Source organism: Spermophilus citellus (assembly GCF_964194105.1).
Source record: "Spermophilus citellus genome assembly, contig: SCAFFOLD_272, whole genome shotgun sequence".
NCBI lineage: Eukaryota > Metazoa > Chordata > Mammalia > Rodentia > Sciuridae > Spermophilus > Spermophilus citellus.
The window spans coordinates 92657-106783 of NW_027672838.1; the positions used below are offsets into that span (position 1 = coordinate 92657).

Sequence of the window (14127 nt, forward strand, 5' to 3'; positions counted from 1 at the left end):
AGTGGTGATTGAGCCACAGAGGAAATGCAAGGCGCAGGGTCTGGTTCACCCCAGGACAGCAGGACGTGCTCCCCAGTCCCTGGAGTCACCTGCAGCGCTGTTTCCTGTCCGTGGGTCCCACCTGTGTGGCCGGTGCGCCTGGTTCTCACTGAGCTGGCGCCCTGGCTGTGGGGAGACCCTGCTGTGGCATGGGCACGTTCCTGGCGTCTGCACACAGCCGAGGGGTCTGCACCTTTCAGGGGTCCAGGCCCACCCACCAGCCCCTCTGGTTGCACACGTGCGTCTTGCTCTTCAGCCTGAGCAGGGTAGGCGTGCTTGGCCGGGAGTGGGGAGCCTGGCGGTGCATAGCTCCTCAGCCTTCCTGGTTACCTGGGACTGACGTGTGGCTTCGTGGGGACGTGAGACTTTATTCCCAAATGGAAACAGATACTTCCTGATGGTCCCTCTATACAGGCCCAGCTTGTCACGGTGCATTATCACATTCTAATTATTTAAAATCTGGACTCCATCTGGTGAGTGTGCAATTTGGGCACAGAATACATTTTCCACACCTAACCGGCAGCTGCCCTTCCACGACACACATCCTTGGATTCAGCCAACTGTGGGTAGAAAATATTCAGAACAAAAACCCTGTATCAAACACACACAGGGTCTTTTCCTATGCAATACAGTGTAACAAGAACAGGCCAGTACTGACCTTGCACTAGGTACAGGAGTCTTCCAAAGAGGATCCGAGACCTGCGGGAGGATCGCGCAGGCTCTAGACAAATGCTACCCTGTTTTATATAAGGGACTGGACAGCTGTAGACTGGGGTGTCAGCAGAGGGTCCCGGAACCAGTCGCTGTTACACCCCTGTAATTCCTTCTTCCTTCCTTCTTCCTTCCTTCTCTATCTCCCCCAACCCCTTTCTCTCTCTTTCGAGCCACTCCTCCCTCTCCCAGCCCATGGCAACCACTGATCTGCTGCCTGACGCTGTATTTTGTTTCCCCCAGAAAGCTGCACAAATGGCAGGTCGCACTCTGTAAGTCAGGCTGAGCTTGGTTTCCCGTCGGGCAGTCTGTAGGCAGCAGCGGCCGGGAGACTCGGCTGCACTGCTCTGTGGGTGCAGAGCTTGTCCTGTTGGTGACAGTGTGGCTGTGCAGAGGTACCACAGCTGGCTGGTCTTTGAGGATGTATCCAGTTGGGGTGACCAAGGATCCTGTCCTGGACAGATGAGCTAACACCTCGTGACATTAAGTCTGCTTGCTTACAAACGTCTTCCAAAGAGACACATGGATTTTTACCACAATGTATGAGAGTTTTCCCACACCCTCACTAGGATAAGGTACTTTCAACGTTTTTGAACTTGATCTGAGAGGTGAAACTTACTTTCTACTATTCTCTATTGCTTTTCTCTCGTAACTGAGATTTGAGCATGTTTTCCTGTCTTTAAAAGTCATTTTCAATTTTGTTTTAGAATTATCTCACCCTGTCCCTTGCCCACTTTCTCAATGGTTCTTGGACCCTTTTTTATTGTTTCACCAGAGTTCTTTACACTTGAAGGAAATACAACCTTTATCTATTGGAAATCTTGCCTGTATTTTTTCCCTGGTTTGTTGTTGACCTTTAGATCATGTTGATGATATTTGCTGCCTTGTGGAAAAATTTAAAACTTTAATATGCAAAGAATGACCCTGTTCCTTTCTTTATGCTATTGGGGTTCTCATGTTACACAGTAAGGCCTCCATCTCCACATCCTCAAACCCAGCCAATCTTCAAATGAAAATATATATATTTTTTAAATTGCATGTGTCCTGGACGTTTATATATTTTTCTTGTCATTATAACCTAAACAATGCAGTGCAGCGACTATTTGCATAGCATTTGTATTGTCCTGGTGTTATAAATCATGGCAAGATGATTTAAAGTCTACAGCAGGCTGGGTGCGGTTTCTGTGTAAATGCTGAACTCGTGGGTCACTTTGCAGGAGGAACTTGAGGTACAATTGATGCCTGCAGGGGGTCCTGGAACTAATCCCCAACACATACCAAGGGGCGACTCTCTGTAAGGCAACGTGGCTAGAGCAGAGTTCCTTGAAAACTGTGAGAGTTTCTTTCCCCGTGAGAGGTTCCAAAATATTTCCGCATCCACTTAGACCTTGTATTCCAACCGTGGCAGAGTCTCTTCTACAAACTCACAGGCGGACACCCTCTGAGCTTTACAGATCCTCTCCTCCCAGGCTCGGGGCAGGCGTGACTAATCCATCCCAGGATTCTGGGCAGACATGACCTGTGGCTGGGAGTGGCCCTTTGCCATGTCGCTAAGTGCCACTCTTTTGCCTCGTAGTCCTGCAAAGAATGGTTCCTGGAACCTGGAAGGGCTGAACTCCAGTGTCTCGAGGAAAGGACCCTAAGACAGACATGAGTGAAACGCAAGGTATGCCACTCCTGAGAGAAGTGAGGGGCACGTGGATGGCACAAAGGGACCAGCCGCCCTTCTCAGCCCTGCTCAGCCCGTCACCACTCCCAGGGAACACGGAGGGAGTGGTCGGCGGTGTGGAGCCGGCCCCAGGTCACAGGCCCAGTTCACGAGTCCAGCCCAAGTCACTCAGGCACTGACCATAGCTCCTCCCCCTCAGGATGGTGGGCCCGGGTAGGGCCAGTGCCCAGGAGCCACCCAGAGTCCCGATGATGTGGCATCGTGAGGTGATGACCGCTGAGCGAACCCTGGGCCTCGAGCCATCATCCAGACCTGCACCCACCCTCACAGCTCTGTGTGCTTTGCAGAGCACATAAAATGGTGGCCCGACGGTGACTCGCGGTCCCTCCTTCTCCATCAGCGATGAGCTTAGAAACCATGTGTCCGCCTCCCAGGCTGTCAGAACAAGGCGACCGGCCTGGGCGTCTGTGTAGGCAGGGCCGTCAGAGGCTCTGAGGGGGAGTCAGTGTAAGCGTCGCCTGGCTCCTGTGGCTGAGCCATCCTCGGGGTTCTTTGGCTTGTGGGCACACTGCTCCAACCCCTGTGTCTCAGTCCACCCAGTGAGACGAGGAAAATCATAACAGAAAGAGGTTGGTTCATGTTCTGGAGGCCGGGAAGCCCAAGATGGGGTGCGGTCACTGTCCAGGGCCTTGTGCTGCGTTGTGACATGGCCCATGGCGTCCATGGTGGGGCACGTGAGAGCAGCAACTGGGCGCAGGCAAAAGAGGCAGAACACGGGCAGGGCCTTGCTCTGTAACAGCCCACTCACGTGGGACTAAAACAGTCCTGCGAGGGCAGGGTTCGCTCACTGCTGCTTGAACTAACCTGGTCCCCCGAGAACGGCATCGACCCCTCTCACTGGCCCCTCCAACACGGCCGCCGTGACCGCTCAGTTCAACACGCGCTTCGAGGGGACCAGCTGCTTCCAACCATGGCACCTGCCTCTGGGTGCACATGGCCCTGTCCTCTGTGTCCTTTCCCCTTTGTGGGAGGACAGCAGTCACTGGAGTTGGCGATCACCCTACATCCATGATGTTTTCACCTCAAGATCTTTAACCAAGTCCACCTGCAAAACCCCTGTTTCCAAGTTAGGCAACGAACATTCCCCTCGCTCCATGGCTTTGCCAAATACGAGCTTATGTCTTGCCCCATCACGTGTCTGCTGTTAGGGCAGGGGCTTCTATTTTTTTTCCTTTTTTTTTTTTTGGTACCAGGGATTGAACTCAGGGGCACTCGACCACTGAGCCACATCCCCAGCCCAATTTTATATTTTATTTAGAGACAGGGTCTCACTGAGTTGCTTAGCAGCCTCGCCATTGCTGAGGCTGGCTTTGAACCCGCGATCCTCCTACCTCAGCCTCCCAAGCCACAGGGATTACAGGCATGTGCCACTGCGCCCAGCAGGGGGCTTCTCCTTGACATAAGCTTTCTCCGACTTTGTAGCAGAATAGAGCAGAAAGAGCCCAACAGTGACACAATCCATCACTGGCCGAAGCACATGGAGTCACTTGGTGCTAATTTACCTTAAAAAAAAATCCATGTAAATACAGGTTGAGCATCCCTAACCTGAAAATCCCAAACCCAAATGCTCCAAAACCCAAACCTCATGAGGACCAACACCACACCCAGGAGGAAGATCCCACACCCGACCCCACGCCCGGGTGGCCGCAGAAGTGCAGTCGCACCACAGGCCCAATGCAAAAGGACCTTCAGTCTGTGTGTGTGCATGTGACGCCTAAGGGAATTCTGTGTCTGGATCTGGGTCCCATCCTCAAGACACCTCATTAGGTACAGGCAAATGTTCTAAAACCCGAAAACAAGCCAAACGTCGGAAGAATTTCTGTTCCCAAACGTTCCTGTGACGTGGACTCCAGTTAATGGTTCAGAGGCACAGTCATTTAAGGCTGAGGTGGGTGGGTAGCTTCAGCTCAATTTGAAATGCAGCTGGATATGGAGGATGGGCGCATCCTGGGGGTGTGTGATTGGCCAGCCCAGCAAAATGCCAGCTGCGGTGGCACGTAGGTGGTGGGCAAGCGGGCGTTTGCCATAGTTTTTTCCACTTTCTTACATGCTTGAATTTTTTTATAATAAATTATTGAAAGGGGCCATCAAAAATTAATAATTTAGCCTTGCACAGTGATCCACGCCCGTTATCCCAGCGGCTCAGGAGGCTGAGGCAGGAGGATCATGAATTCAAAGCCAGCCTCAGCAACTTATCGAGGAGGCCCTAAGCAACTCAGCCAGACCCTGTCTCTAAATAAAATATTAAAATGGGCTGGGGTTGTGGTTCAGTGGTTGAGTGCCCCGGGTTCAATCCCTGGTAGCCCAAAATAAATAAATAAATAAAAACTCATCCACTCGTTTTTACCCAAGGAGGGGGATTAATTAAGTGCTCAGCACCTTTCTCCAAAACCCAGTCACCCCCTCCCGAGGTGCTCCGTTAATGAAGTCCCCGCCCCCAACCCCTTGGCTGTTCACAGGTCCTACCAGGTTGCGGACCACCTATCGAGATGGAGAAGTCCTCCTCAGGCTCTCGAAGCACGGGCCAGGCCACGAGACCCCGATGACCATCCCTGAGCTTTTTCAAGAGTCAGTCCAACGATTCGGCTCTTACCCGGCTCTCTCATGGAAGGATGACGAGAAATGGGAAACTCTGAATTTCTACCAGTACTACCAAGCTTGCCGGAAGGCCGCCAGAGCCTTGATCAAGGTGAGAGGGTTTGGACCACACGTTGGCGGGGTCCACGTAGGGGGATCTGGTACTAAACACCGAAGTTCTAAAACATGCAATAGTCAATTGATGAAATGGCTCCCCGAGAGCCCTTGACCCTCAGCCACCCGGGTTCCCTGTGAAGGAAGCCACCATTGCCAGTTTTTTTGCATGTCCTTTTGGGGAACAAATCATATGTCTATATCATACAAGTTTCATGTTTGCACAGTTTTACACACGTGGTGTCATCTACACACAAGGTTCTGAATCTGGCTTTTGTCCCTTATTATGGCATCTCAGTGTATGAGTCAGTCACTGCTACATAACAATTTATCCTACAGTGACTTAAAATGACAGATGTTTGTTTCCTTCCATGAATCTAGGGCCAGCTTTGCTGGGTGGCTTTGGCTCAGGGCGCCTCCTAAGGCTGCTGACAAGCTGTCCAAATTACTTATGTGGTACCCAGAACAAAAGGGCATCTCCCTCAAAGACAGCCAACTTCATCAACTTTCCTGGGTCGTTATCAGCCACATCTGCAATAGGCCTGCACTTTAAAGTGTGCAATTCATCACTATAGGATGTTACTCTCTTGAGTACTTTTGTTATTAGACATAAAAATAATTTCACATCTATTCAAATGCCCACACACATACATGTACATATATGCATATGTGTGTGTTGTGTGTGTGTGGTTTTGGTTTTGGGGTCTTTGTACTGGGGATTGAACTCGGGGGAGGGGCTCTGTTGCTGAGACAGGGTCTCACTAAGTTGCCCAGGCTGGTCTTGAACTTGCCATCCTCCTGCCTCAGCCTTGTGTCTCTGGGATCACAGGTGTGCACCACCACGCCCAGTGTAGGGTTTTAAAGAAACCATAAAATAACACGTGTTGGTGAGGACGCCAAGACACTGGGAACCTTGCACAGTTGTTGGAAAGCAAAACGGTTGGGCCCGTCTGAAAAAGAGTACGGCGGTCCTTAGGCATTAGACCTGGGATCCCCATGTGTCCAGCAGCTCTGTTCCCGGGGGATATCCAAGTTGATAGCAAGGGCACAGGGAGGTATTTGTGCGGCCGAGCGCTCGCCACCGCCATTCACAGCAGCCAAGCAGCAGGGGGTCCAAAATGGGGGATATCATCCAGACAGTACATGGGAGTGCCGCGGCATGAGTGACCCAAGGCACCCTGAGCAGCAAGCCATCAGTCACAGAAGGACAAATGCCGCCCGGTCCCACTCCCGGGACCCCCTCACCACACACCTGCATCTTCAGAAGCAGCACGGTGGGAGCTGGGGCTGGGACTGGGCGGGCGCCAGTGTCAGAAGGGACAGAGCTGCCAGATGGGGAGAGGAGGAAGCTCTGGGGCTGGACGGGGGATGGCAGCGCCCTGGACGGCACACTGCACGGTGAAGATGACTCATGTTCTGTCACAAAAAAACAAAAAGATAGACAAATGGAGTGTCACACAGGGGGAGGCAAACCCACCTCCCAGAGTCACGTTTCCGTCGTGACACTGACTACCTTCAGCCCACTTCTCACATCCTGGTGATCATGGCCCACGAGCTCCCTGACTCCCGCTGCCTTCCCTTCCCTTCCAGCTGGGCCTGCAGCGGTTCCATGGGGTCGGCATCCTGGGATTCAACTCCGTCGAGTGGTTCATCGCAGCTCTTGGCGCCGTCTTGGCAGGGTAAGGCGCCGTCCTGGTCCACTGGGAGTGTCGGGGAGCCACCGCCCTGGGCCTGGCAGCGATGGCCGGCCCCAGGTTAGCGGGCAGGAGGGAGAGAACTCTGTTCAAAGTAGTGATCACGGATAACATCTGGAGACTTCTGACCACGGGCCAAGCACGGTGCTCTCACAGAGCAATGTGAAGTGGGCCCTGCCACCCCATAGGCACCGAGGAGAGAGCCAAGGCTCACAGAGCCAGGGGCAGAAGGGCCAGCCCCAGACCCAGGCTCTTGGTCAGCTGCACCCAGAAAACCCCTCGTTGTTTCCCTCCGGCTGCATAAGGCCTCGTTTATTCATTTTCATTTAATTTGTATTATGATAAAATGTGAATCACATGGAATTTATATTGTCCTGCCAATGGTGGGGTTATGGGGGGCCAGGACGCCCTGGAGTTAAGTTCCACATGGATGGGGACTGTTTAATCCACCTTTGGGGCATAATTCACCAGGTGATGCAGTAGGTATTTCATAAATGGTGACCATCTGTATGGTCAAGTGAAAGCCCATGTGAAGTCTCTGTGTGTAAGGGGTAAATCTACAAATAATCCCTAAAGGAAAAAGATCAGCCATCTTTGTCTACACCGGGGTTTCTCCCTCCTGGCACTGACAACCTCTGAGGCTGAACCGTTCTCTGTGGTGGAACATCCCAGCCATCCCTGGTCTCCACCCTGGAAATGTCAGCAGTACCCTCAAGTTGTGACAACCATAAATGTCCCTAGGATTTCCCAGTGTACCCCCGTGGGACAGAATCACCCATTTAGACTCCCCAGGTGAGGGATGCCATGGATCCCAAGAGACTCTGCATCCCATGATCATTTGAGGCCCTATGATGCTGCCCATCAAGAGTGAATGTGGAGCCCAGCGTGGGCAGAGATGGAGCAGCCCACACAGGAAACTGAGGCCGATGGCCAAAACAGACATAGCATGTACACGTGTGGGCATGAAGACCTACACACTCTAGTACATTCTACTTCTGAATTTCATACGAGCATATATCAGTCCTGACTTATTAGTGTGTTGGAATGAACTTTAACAAAGAGTCAATTTGTGCTTCAGGGCAGCGTGGTGAGACAGTGTGGTGCGTGGGTGGGCTCTGGTCGCAGACTGCAGCTGAGTCTAGAGCGATTGGTCTTCCCAAGATCTTGTGTCATCTGGAAAATGAGGATGATTTCAATATACCTCCAAGCCTCACAGGATTAAGCCCTTCGACAGAGCCTAGAATAGCGCATGCCTGCAAACAGTGATTAGGGTAACTATTTCACATGATTATAACCTGCATGATTTCCTGCACAATCTAGCAGCACAACTAGATCAACAGAGCAGAGAGCCCAGAAATAGACCTACATATACTTGGTCACTGACTCTCATAAAAAAGCACCAAAGTAATCCAATGGTGCTGGATGTGCACATGGAAATGTGTCAGCCTTGATCCCTACCTCACACCATACACAAACTTATATTGAGGTGAGCTGTAGACCCAATCACAAAAGCTAAAGTCTAAAGCTTCTGGAAAAAGGCAGCACAGGAGAATATCTTCACAACCTGGAGTATCCAAAGTCTTCTTGGGACACAGAAAGCAAAATAAAAATAAAATAAAATAAAAGGCTGACAAATGGGCTTTGTTAACATTAAAAATTTACATTTTTTGACTCAGTAATACCATTTCTAATCATCAATCCTAGGGAAATAATATAAAACAACAAACATAAGTGACGATGTTAAAAAAATGTGATTTTCTAAAAAGAATGACAGGAAATAACTTCTACAAGTAGACAAATTGGCTTTTTAAAAAAAACTTGGCAAAAAAAACCCATTAAAATGATTCTAAAGTAGTGAAGAATACACCATGTACCTATATGTAAGCCTAGTGTTACTATTACATAACCTTGAGGACATATACCAGTTATTTACATCTGTTAACACAAAGTTTCCTCTATGCAAAAAGTGAAGCTAATAATAATACCTGAAAGTTGTTGTAAAGAGGAAATAAAAGATACTTTAAGCATATAGTAAGCCCTGTAAGTTTCGGTTATGATAAGAATATGATATCCATTATTATTATAGTCATGTAAAACCCATAAATTTTTAAAATAAAAATGCAATAGAACAAAAATGAGTAAATAAATAAATGATAAAAAAAATAAAAATAAAAATGATTGCTCATCAGAAGACACCAAAAAAAAAAAAAAAACATGAACAGGCAAGCCCCATGCTTGAAGAAAATATTCATAAAACTTGAACCTATCAGAGAATTTGTATCTAGAATGTGCAAAGAAATTCCATAACTCCATAACAAAAAAAGACAAAACTTTTAAATGGGTGAAAGACTTGAGCAGAAGTCGCACAGAGAAGTAGCCCATCAATACTGGTAAAGATGCTTCGTGTCATCTGCCATTGAAATGCACACAAAACCACAATTGTGTGTCACCAGCAAGGTTACACGTGAGAACCAAAGACAGTGAGTGGAGAAGGAGCCGAGGCCTGGGCTGGGGGTTCAAATCCCACGCCTGACCCCTCCTTGCCATATAACCTTGAGCAAGCAGCCCCTGTGCTGGCCTCTTCTCTCTTGGGGTACAGTGGGGTGTGGTCAGGGTTCTGTGATCCACTGTCATGGTGACAATGTAGGAGTTCCCGCTCGTCATGGATGTCACTTCTGTTGTTTCAATGTGGTTAAGCTGGTGCTGAGACTGTGACCTCCAAACTCGCCTGCAGACTCTCCTCTGCCTGACCTCCCTGCCCACTCACTGCCAGGGGAGTGAGTACACATGCAAACGTGTTTTCTTTCCCCAGGGGCCTCTGTGTTGGTATTTATGCCACCAATTCTGCCGATGCTTGTCAATATGTCATCTCGCATGCCAAGGTGAACGTCCTGCTGGTTGAAAACAATCAACAGTTACAGAAAATACTTTTGGTAAAGCCTCACCTAGCACTGCCTGCCGTAGCCACCCCGGAGACCTCAGGGCTCTGGCCAGGCCTCATCTGACTCCCTGGTCGATGCTAATGATTGAGATGGGGGTTCCCCCTGAAATGGGCTCGGGAAGAGTCCCCCATGACCACACCAAGGTCCGGGGGAAGCTGCTTTTGTGGAGGCAGCAGATTGTGGGGGGGTTAATTTCCAATTAACGGTAACTGAGTTTATGGCTCAACCTCCACGCAAAAAAAATGCATTTATGCATGATTTTATAGATGCCATTTTATTTTACAGACACGATCTATCTTTCCTTTAGGAGTGTGATGATTTCAAGGCCATGCTCCCTGACATTTTCTTCATTTCTTGTCACTGTTTTCATTTCTGAAATGACTTTGCTTTTCTATTTCTTTCCTGAGTTCTGCCCCTTCCTGTTTCATTCTTTTCCCCTGGTGACAGGCCCTTCCTTCCCTGAGCACCTGAATGTCTGCTTTGTGCTCTTTGCTTCATTACCTTTTAAATTTTATGCTGGAGAGCTGGATTGCAATTTTATTTCACTTTGTGGTGAAATTTTCAGGTGAGTTTTCTCTGTGTGCAAGGAAATTTAGCCTCTCTTCTTCTTTTCTTTTGGTAGTGTCTTTGTATAAATGTTGTAAAATTTTGTTTGAATGAGCTGCAGTTTCCTGCATCAGCTTTTGGCAGGAGGATCCTGAAGGTAGGAGAGTCCTGGGAAGAGACTTGTAGGCAACCAAATTCCTCATTCAGCTCCAAAGCCTCTGAGTCACACATTTCTTGACTTGTAATATCTCTAGAGAACAGACGTGTCTTGCCATTGATGGTATCTTCTGATCACGTCGATCATGTGTTTTCCCATGTCTGAAATTCAGGCACACTGTCCAGACTCAACAAACTCCCAGCTAGAGCCGCTGAGCTTCCATACCAGGGTTCAGGAATGACAGACAGCTCCAGCCTTAAGCTTCTGGGAATTGCTTTCTTAAGTGCTGCTGCTGTGGTCTCCAATACCCATGTCACGGCTGTTTGTTCACACTATGGCATGGGGCCAGGGGTGAAGGTGGGTGGGTGGGGTCCTTCCTCCTGCCATGCATATTGGCTTCATATGAGTTTTCTGTCACTGAGATATGCCACATGCCCTGACGGTTCGCTCTACAGCTCCCTGGATGCCCTCCCTTACAGCCCTGATTCTGGCATGTCCGGCCTCCCATGCATAACAAGTTATTTCTCTTCCTAGTTTTGTGGAAGGCGCAGTTCGGGGGAGACGGATTTGTTGTTCTAGTTGCTCTGTATAAAAGATTCAAACTGGATATCAAGCTCCGCTGGAGAGCGTTGATTTGGGGCAATGACCATGGCCCTCCTGTGATCATGACCCTCGACCCCCAGAGGTTTCCTGTCTCCTATGAGAACAGCTTAAACTCCTTGCCTTGGCCTCCCAGGCTCCACCCCGCTGGCCCTCACCACCCTTTCTTGCCTCCTTCCCTGTCACTGTCCTGGTGTCCCCTCTGGCCATGCTCTCTGGGGTCCTCAAACTCCCTAGGCTGGGCCTCTTCCAGGCTGCTGAGCATCTGGTTCTTCCCCCTGGAAAACTCTTGCCCGGCTGTCCCACCAGCTTCTTGTCTGAGCACAGGGCAGTCCGGAGGTGGCTCTTTCTCTGGGCTGGCCAGATAACGCCATAAAAGTGCCCTCCTTTGCACAAACAGCCTGTAGGAATCGCACCAGTCGCCTGAACCGTACAGTCCTAGGCCCGGTAGCCGGCTCCCAGCGTATCCAGCGCCAGCCACCTTCATGAAGAATTTTGTTGCCTAGGTTAGCGGAATCCTGCTGCCTAGTGCAGGTCGCTGGAAAGGGGAGAACCAGGACATGCTTAGCTCGCCCGCCAGCGTCCGCCACGCAGAGCAGCAGAACGGCCTGAGAAGCACCCGGCCGCAGGCAGTGGTCTTCATCCACTCTTGCCCGTTGCAGGCTACTACTGATGCGACCCCAAAGAATCCAAACCAGCCAAGACAGAGCAGTGCTTTGCAGAGAGGGCGGGGAAAGACAAAAGGCTGGAGCTGCTTCAGGACAGAGCTGAGACTCTGCCAGCGTCAGCTTCCCCAGGGCTGGGTTGCCACAAGCCCCACAGGGAACTTTGTTTCAGATTCCACGAAGCAAGCTGGCGACCCTAAAAGCGATCATCCAGTACAAGCCTCCACTGAAGGAGAGAAGCAACAACCTGTACTCTGTAAGTGGGGGAGGCGGGCGCTGGGGAGGGGACTGGGGCCTTGCCAGGGAGGTGGGTTAGCCGGTCCATGGGCAATTAGAGCTGGGGTAAGGGAAGTGGACAGGGTCATGGGGGGGGGAGTGAGAGGTGCTGTGCTGCGGAGTGGGTGGGGCCATGCGGGGGAGTGGGAGGGACATGCTGGGGAGTGGGTGGGTCCATGCTGGGGAGTGGGAGGGACATGCTGGGAGTGGGTGGGTCCATGCTGGGGAGTGGGAGGGACATGCTGGGAGTGGGTGGGTCCATGCTGGGGAGTGGGAGGGACATGCTGGGAGTGGGTGGGTCCATGCTGGGGAGTGGGAGGGACATGCTGGGGAGTGGGTGGGACATGCTGGGAGTGGGTGGGTCCATGCTGGGGCATGGGCGTGGCCATGCCCTGAGCCCTAGACCTGGTAAGGGAAGTGGGTGGGAACTCTTAAAGGAAGTGGGCAGAGAGCAAAGGAGAGGCTGGCCTTGCAGAGGGATGGGTGAGGCTTTATTATGGGAGTGGATGGGACCCTGTAACGGGAAGCTGGAGGACTTTGGGACTCTTTTTCTTTTGCAGTGGGAAGGTGTCTGTTCTGGTTACTTATTGTTGGATAAGGACACATCCCCAAAGTTGGTGGATTAAAACAGCAACAATCATTTCAGTTTTTTTTTTCAGAACATGAAGGTGGTTGAAAAAATATCAAAAAATTGAAAGGTGTATTAAAACACATTTTTAAAATTTATTTTTATGAGTAAAAATTATGCATATTTATGTTTTACAATATGATATTCTCGTATATGTATATACTATGGAATATCTAAATCAAACTATTTACCATATAGATTACTTTATTTTTTAAAATATTTATTTTTTGGTTATAGGTGGACACAATATCTTTATTTTATTTTTTATGTGGTTCTGAGGCTCGAACCCAGTGCCTCACGCATGCTAGGTGAGCGCTCTAACTCCCAGCCATAACCCCAGCCCCTGGATTACTTTAAATACTTGTTTTTGTGTGTGTGTGAGAATACTTTAAGTCTAAGTGATTTTCAAATATACAACTCACATTATTATTATTTTTATATTTTTTTGTAGTTGTAAGTGGACAGAATGCCTTTATTTTGTTTATTTTTATGTGGTGCTGAGGATTGAACCCAGTGCCTCACGCATGCTAGGCAAGTGCTCTACCACTGAGCTATAGCCCCAGCCCTGCAACTCACATTATTTGAAAGCTAAATATTTTACTGATACCCAAGCCATAATTTATTGTGTGTGTGTGTGTGTGTATATATATATATATATATATATATATATATGTATATATATATATATATATATATATATATATATACACACACACACACATACATATATATGTGTGTGTGTGGTTTTAACAACAGATATAAATTCATCTATAATTTTTATACCTTTATTTTATTTATTTATTTTTATGTGGTGCTGAAGATCGAACCCAGGGTCTCACACATGCGGGGCAAGCTCTCTACTGCTGAGCCACAACCCCAGCCCAATAATATTTTTTATTAAAACCATTTACTGGGTCTGGGGATATAGCTCTGTGGTAGCACACTTGTCTAACACGCAGGAGCCCTGGGTTCCATCTCCAGTACCACAGAAGATAAAAATAAAACCACTGAAGCTCAGCGCAGTGGCACATACCTGTAATCCCAGTGGTTAGGGAGGCTGAGGCAGGAGGATTTCAAGTTCCGAGCCAGCCTCAGCAAAAGTGAAATGCTAAGCAACTCAGTGAGACCCTGTCTCTAAATAAAATACAACATAGGGCTGGGGATATGGCTCAGTGGTCAAGTGCCCCTGAGTTCAATCCCCAGTCCCCCCCCCAAAAAAAAAAAAAAAAACCACTGACCACTTTAAAATATGTAAAAGAACATATATCAGGTGCACACAGTTTTCTTCTGGCTGCAGGTTCTGCTATGGCTTGGACCCAATGGTCCAGTCTTTATCTAAAATGTTGATATAGTCATCAGATTTGTTGCATTCATAGTGACTTTTGAATTGCATTGTAACATTATTCATCTTGATTACCAAGGGGTGTGTGTGTCTTAAATTCCATGCCC

The 14127-nt window shown here is 49.1% G+C and overlaps 1 protein-coding gene across 1 annotated transcript in view; it reads left to right on the forward strand.

Moving 5' to 3' along the window:
* Positions 1 to 5021: 5021 nt before the first annotated feature.
* LOC308640535 (long-chain-fatty-acid--CoA ligase ACSBG2-like) overlaps positions 5022 to 14127 on the forward strand; it is a gene marked incomplete at both ends in the record, with an annotated part of 73051 nt that continues 63945 nt past the window's right edge. The window contains 4 exons of the mRNA XM_081312405.1: positions 5022 to 5168; positions 6761 to 6849; positions 9677 to 9797; positions 11947 to 12030. Of these exons, the coding sequence (XP_081168531.1) occupies positions 5022 to 5168; positions 6761 to 6849; positions 9677 to 9797; positions 11947 to 12030 (441 nt within the window). The remainder of the gene's footprint in view (positions 5169 to 6760; positions 6850 to 9676; positions 9798 to 11946; positions 12031 to 14127) is intronic.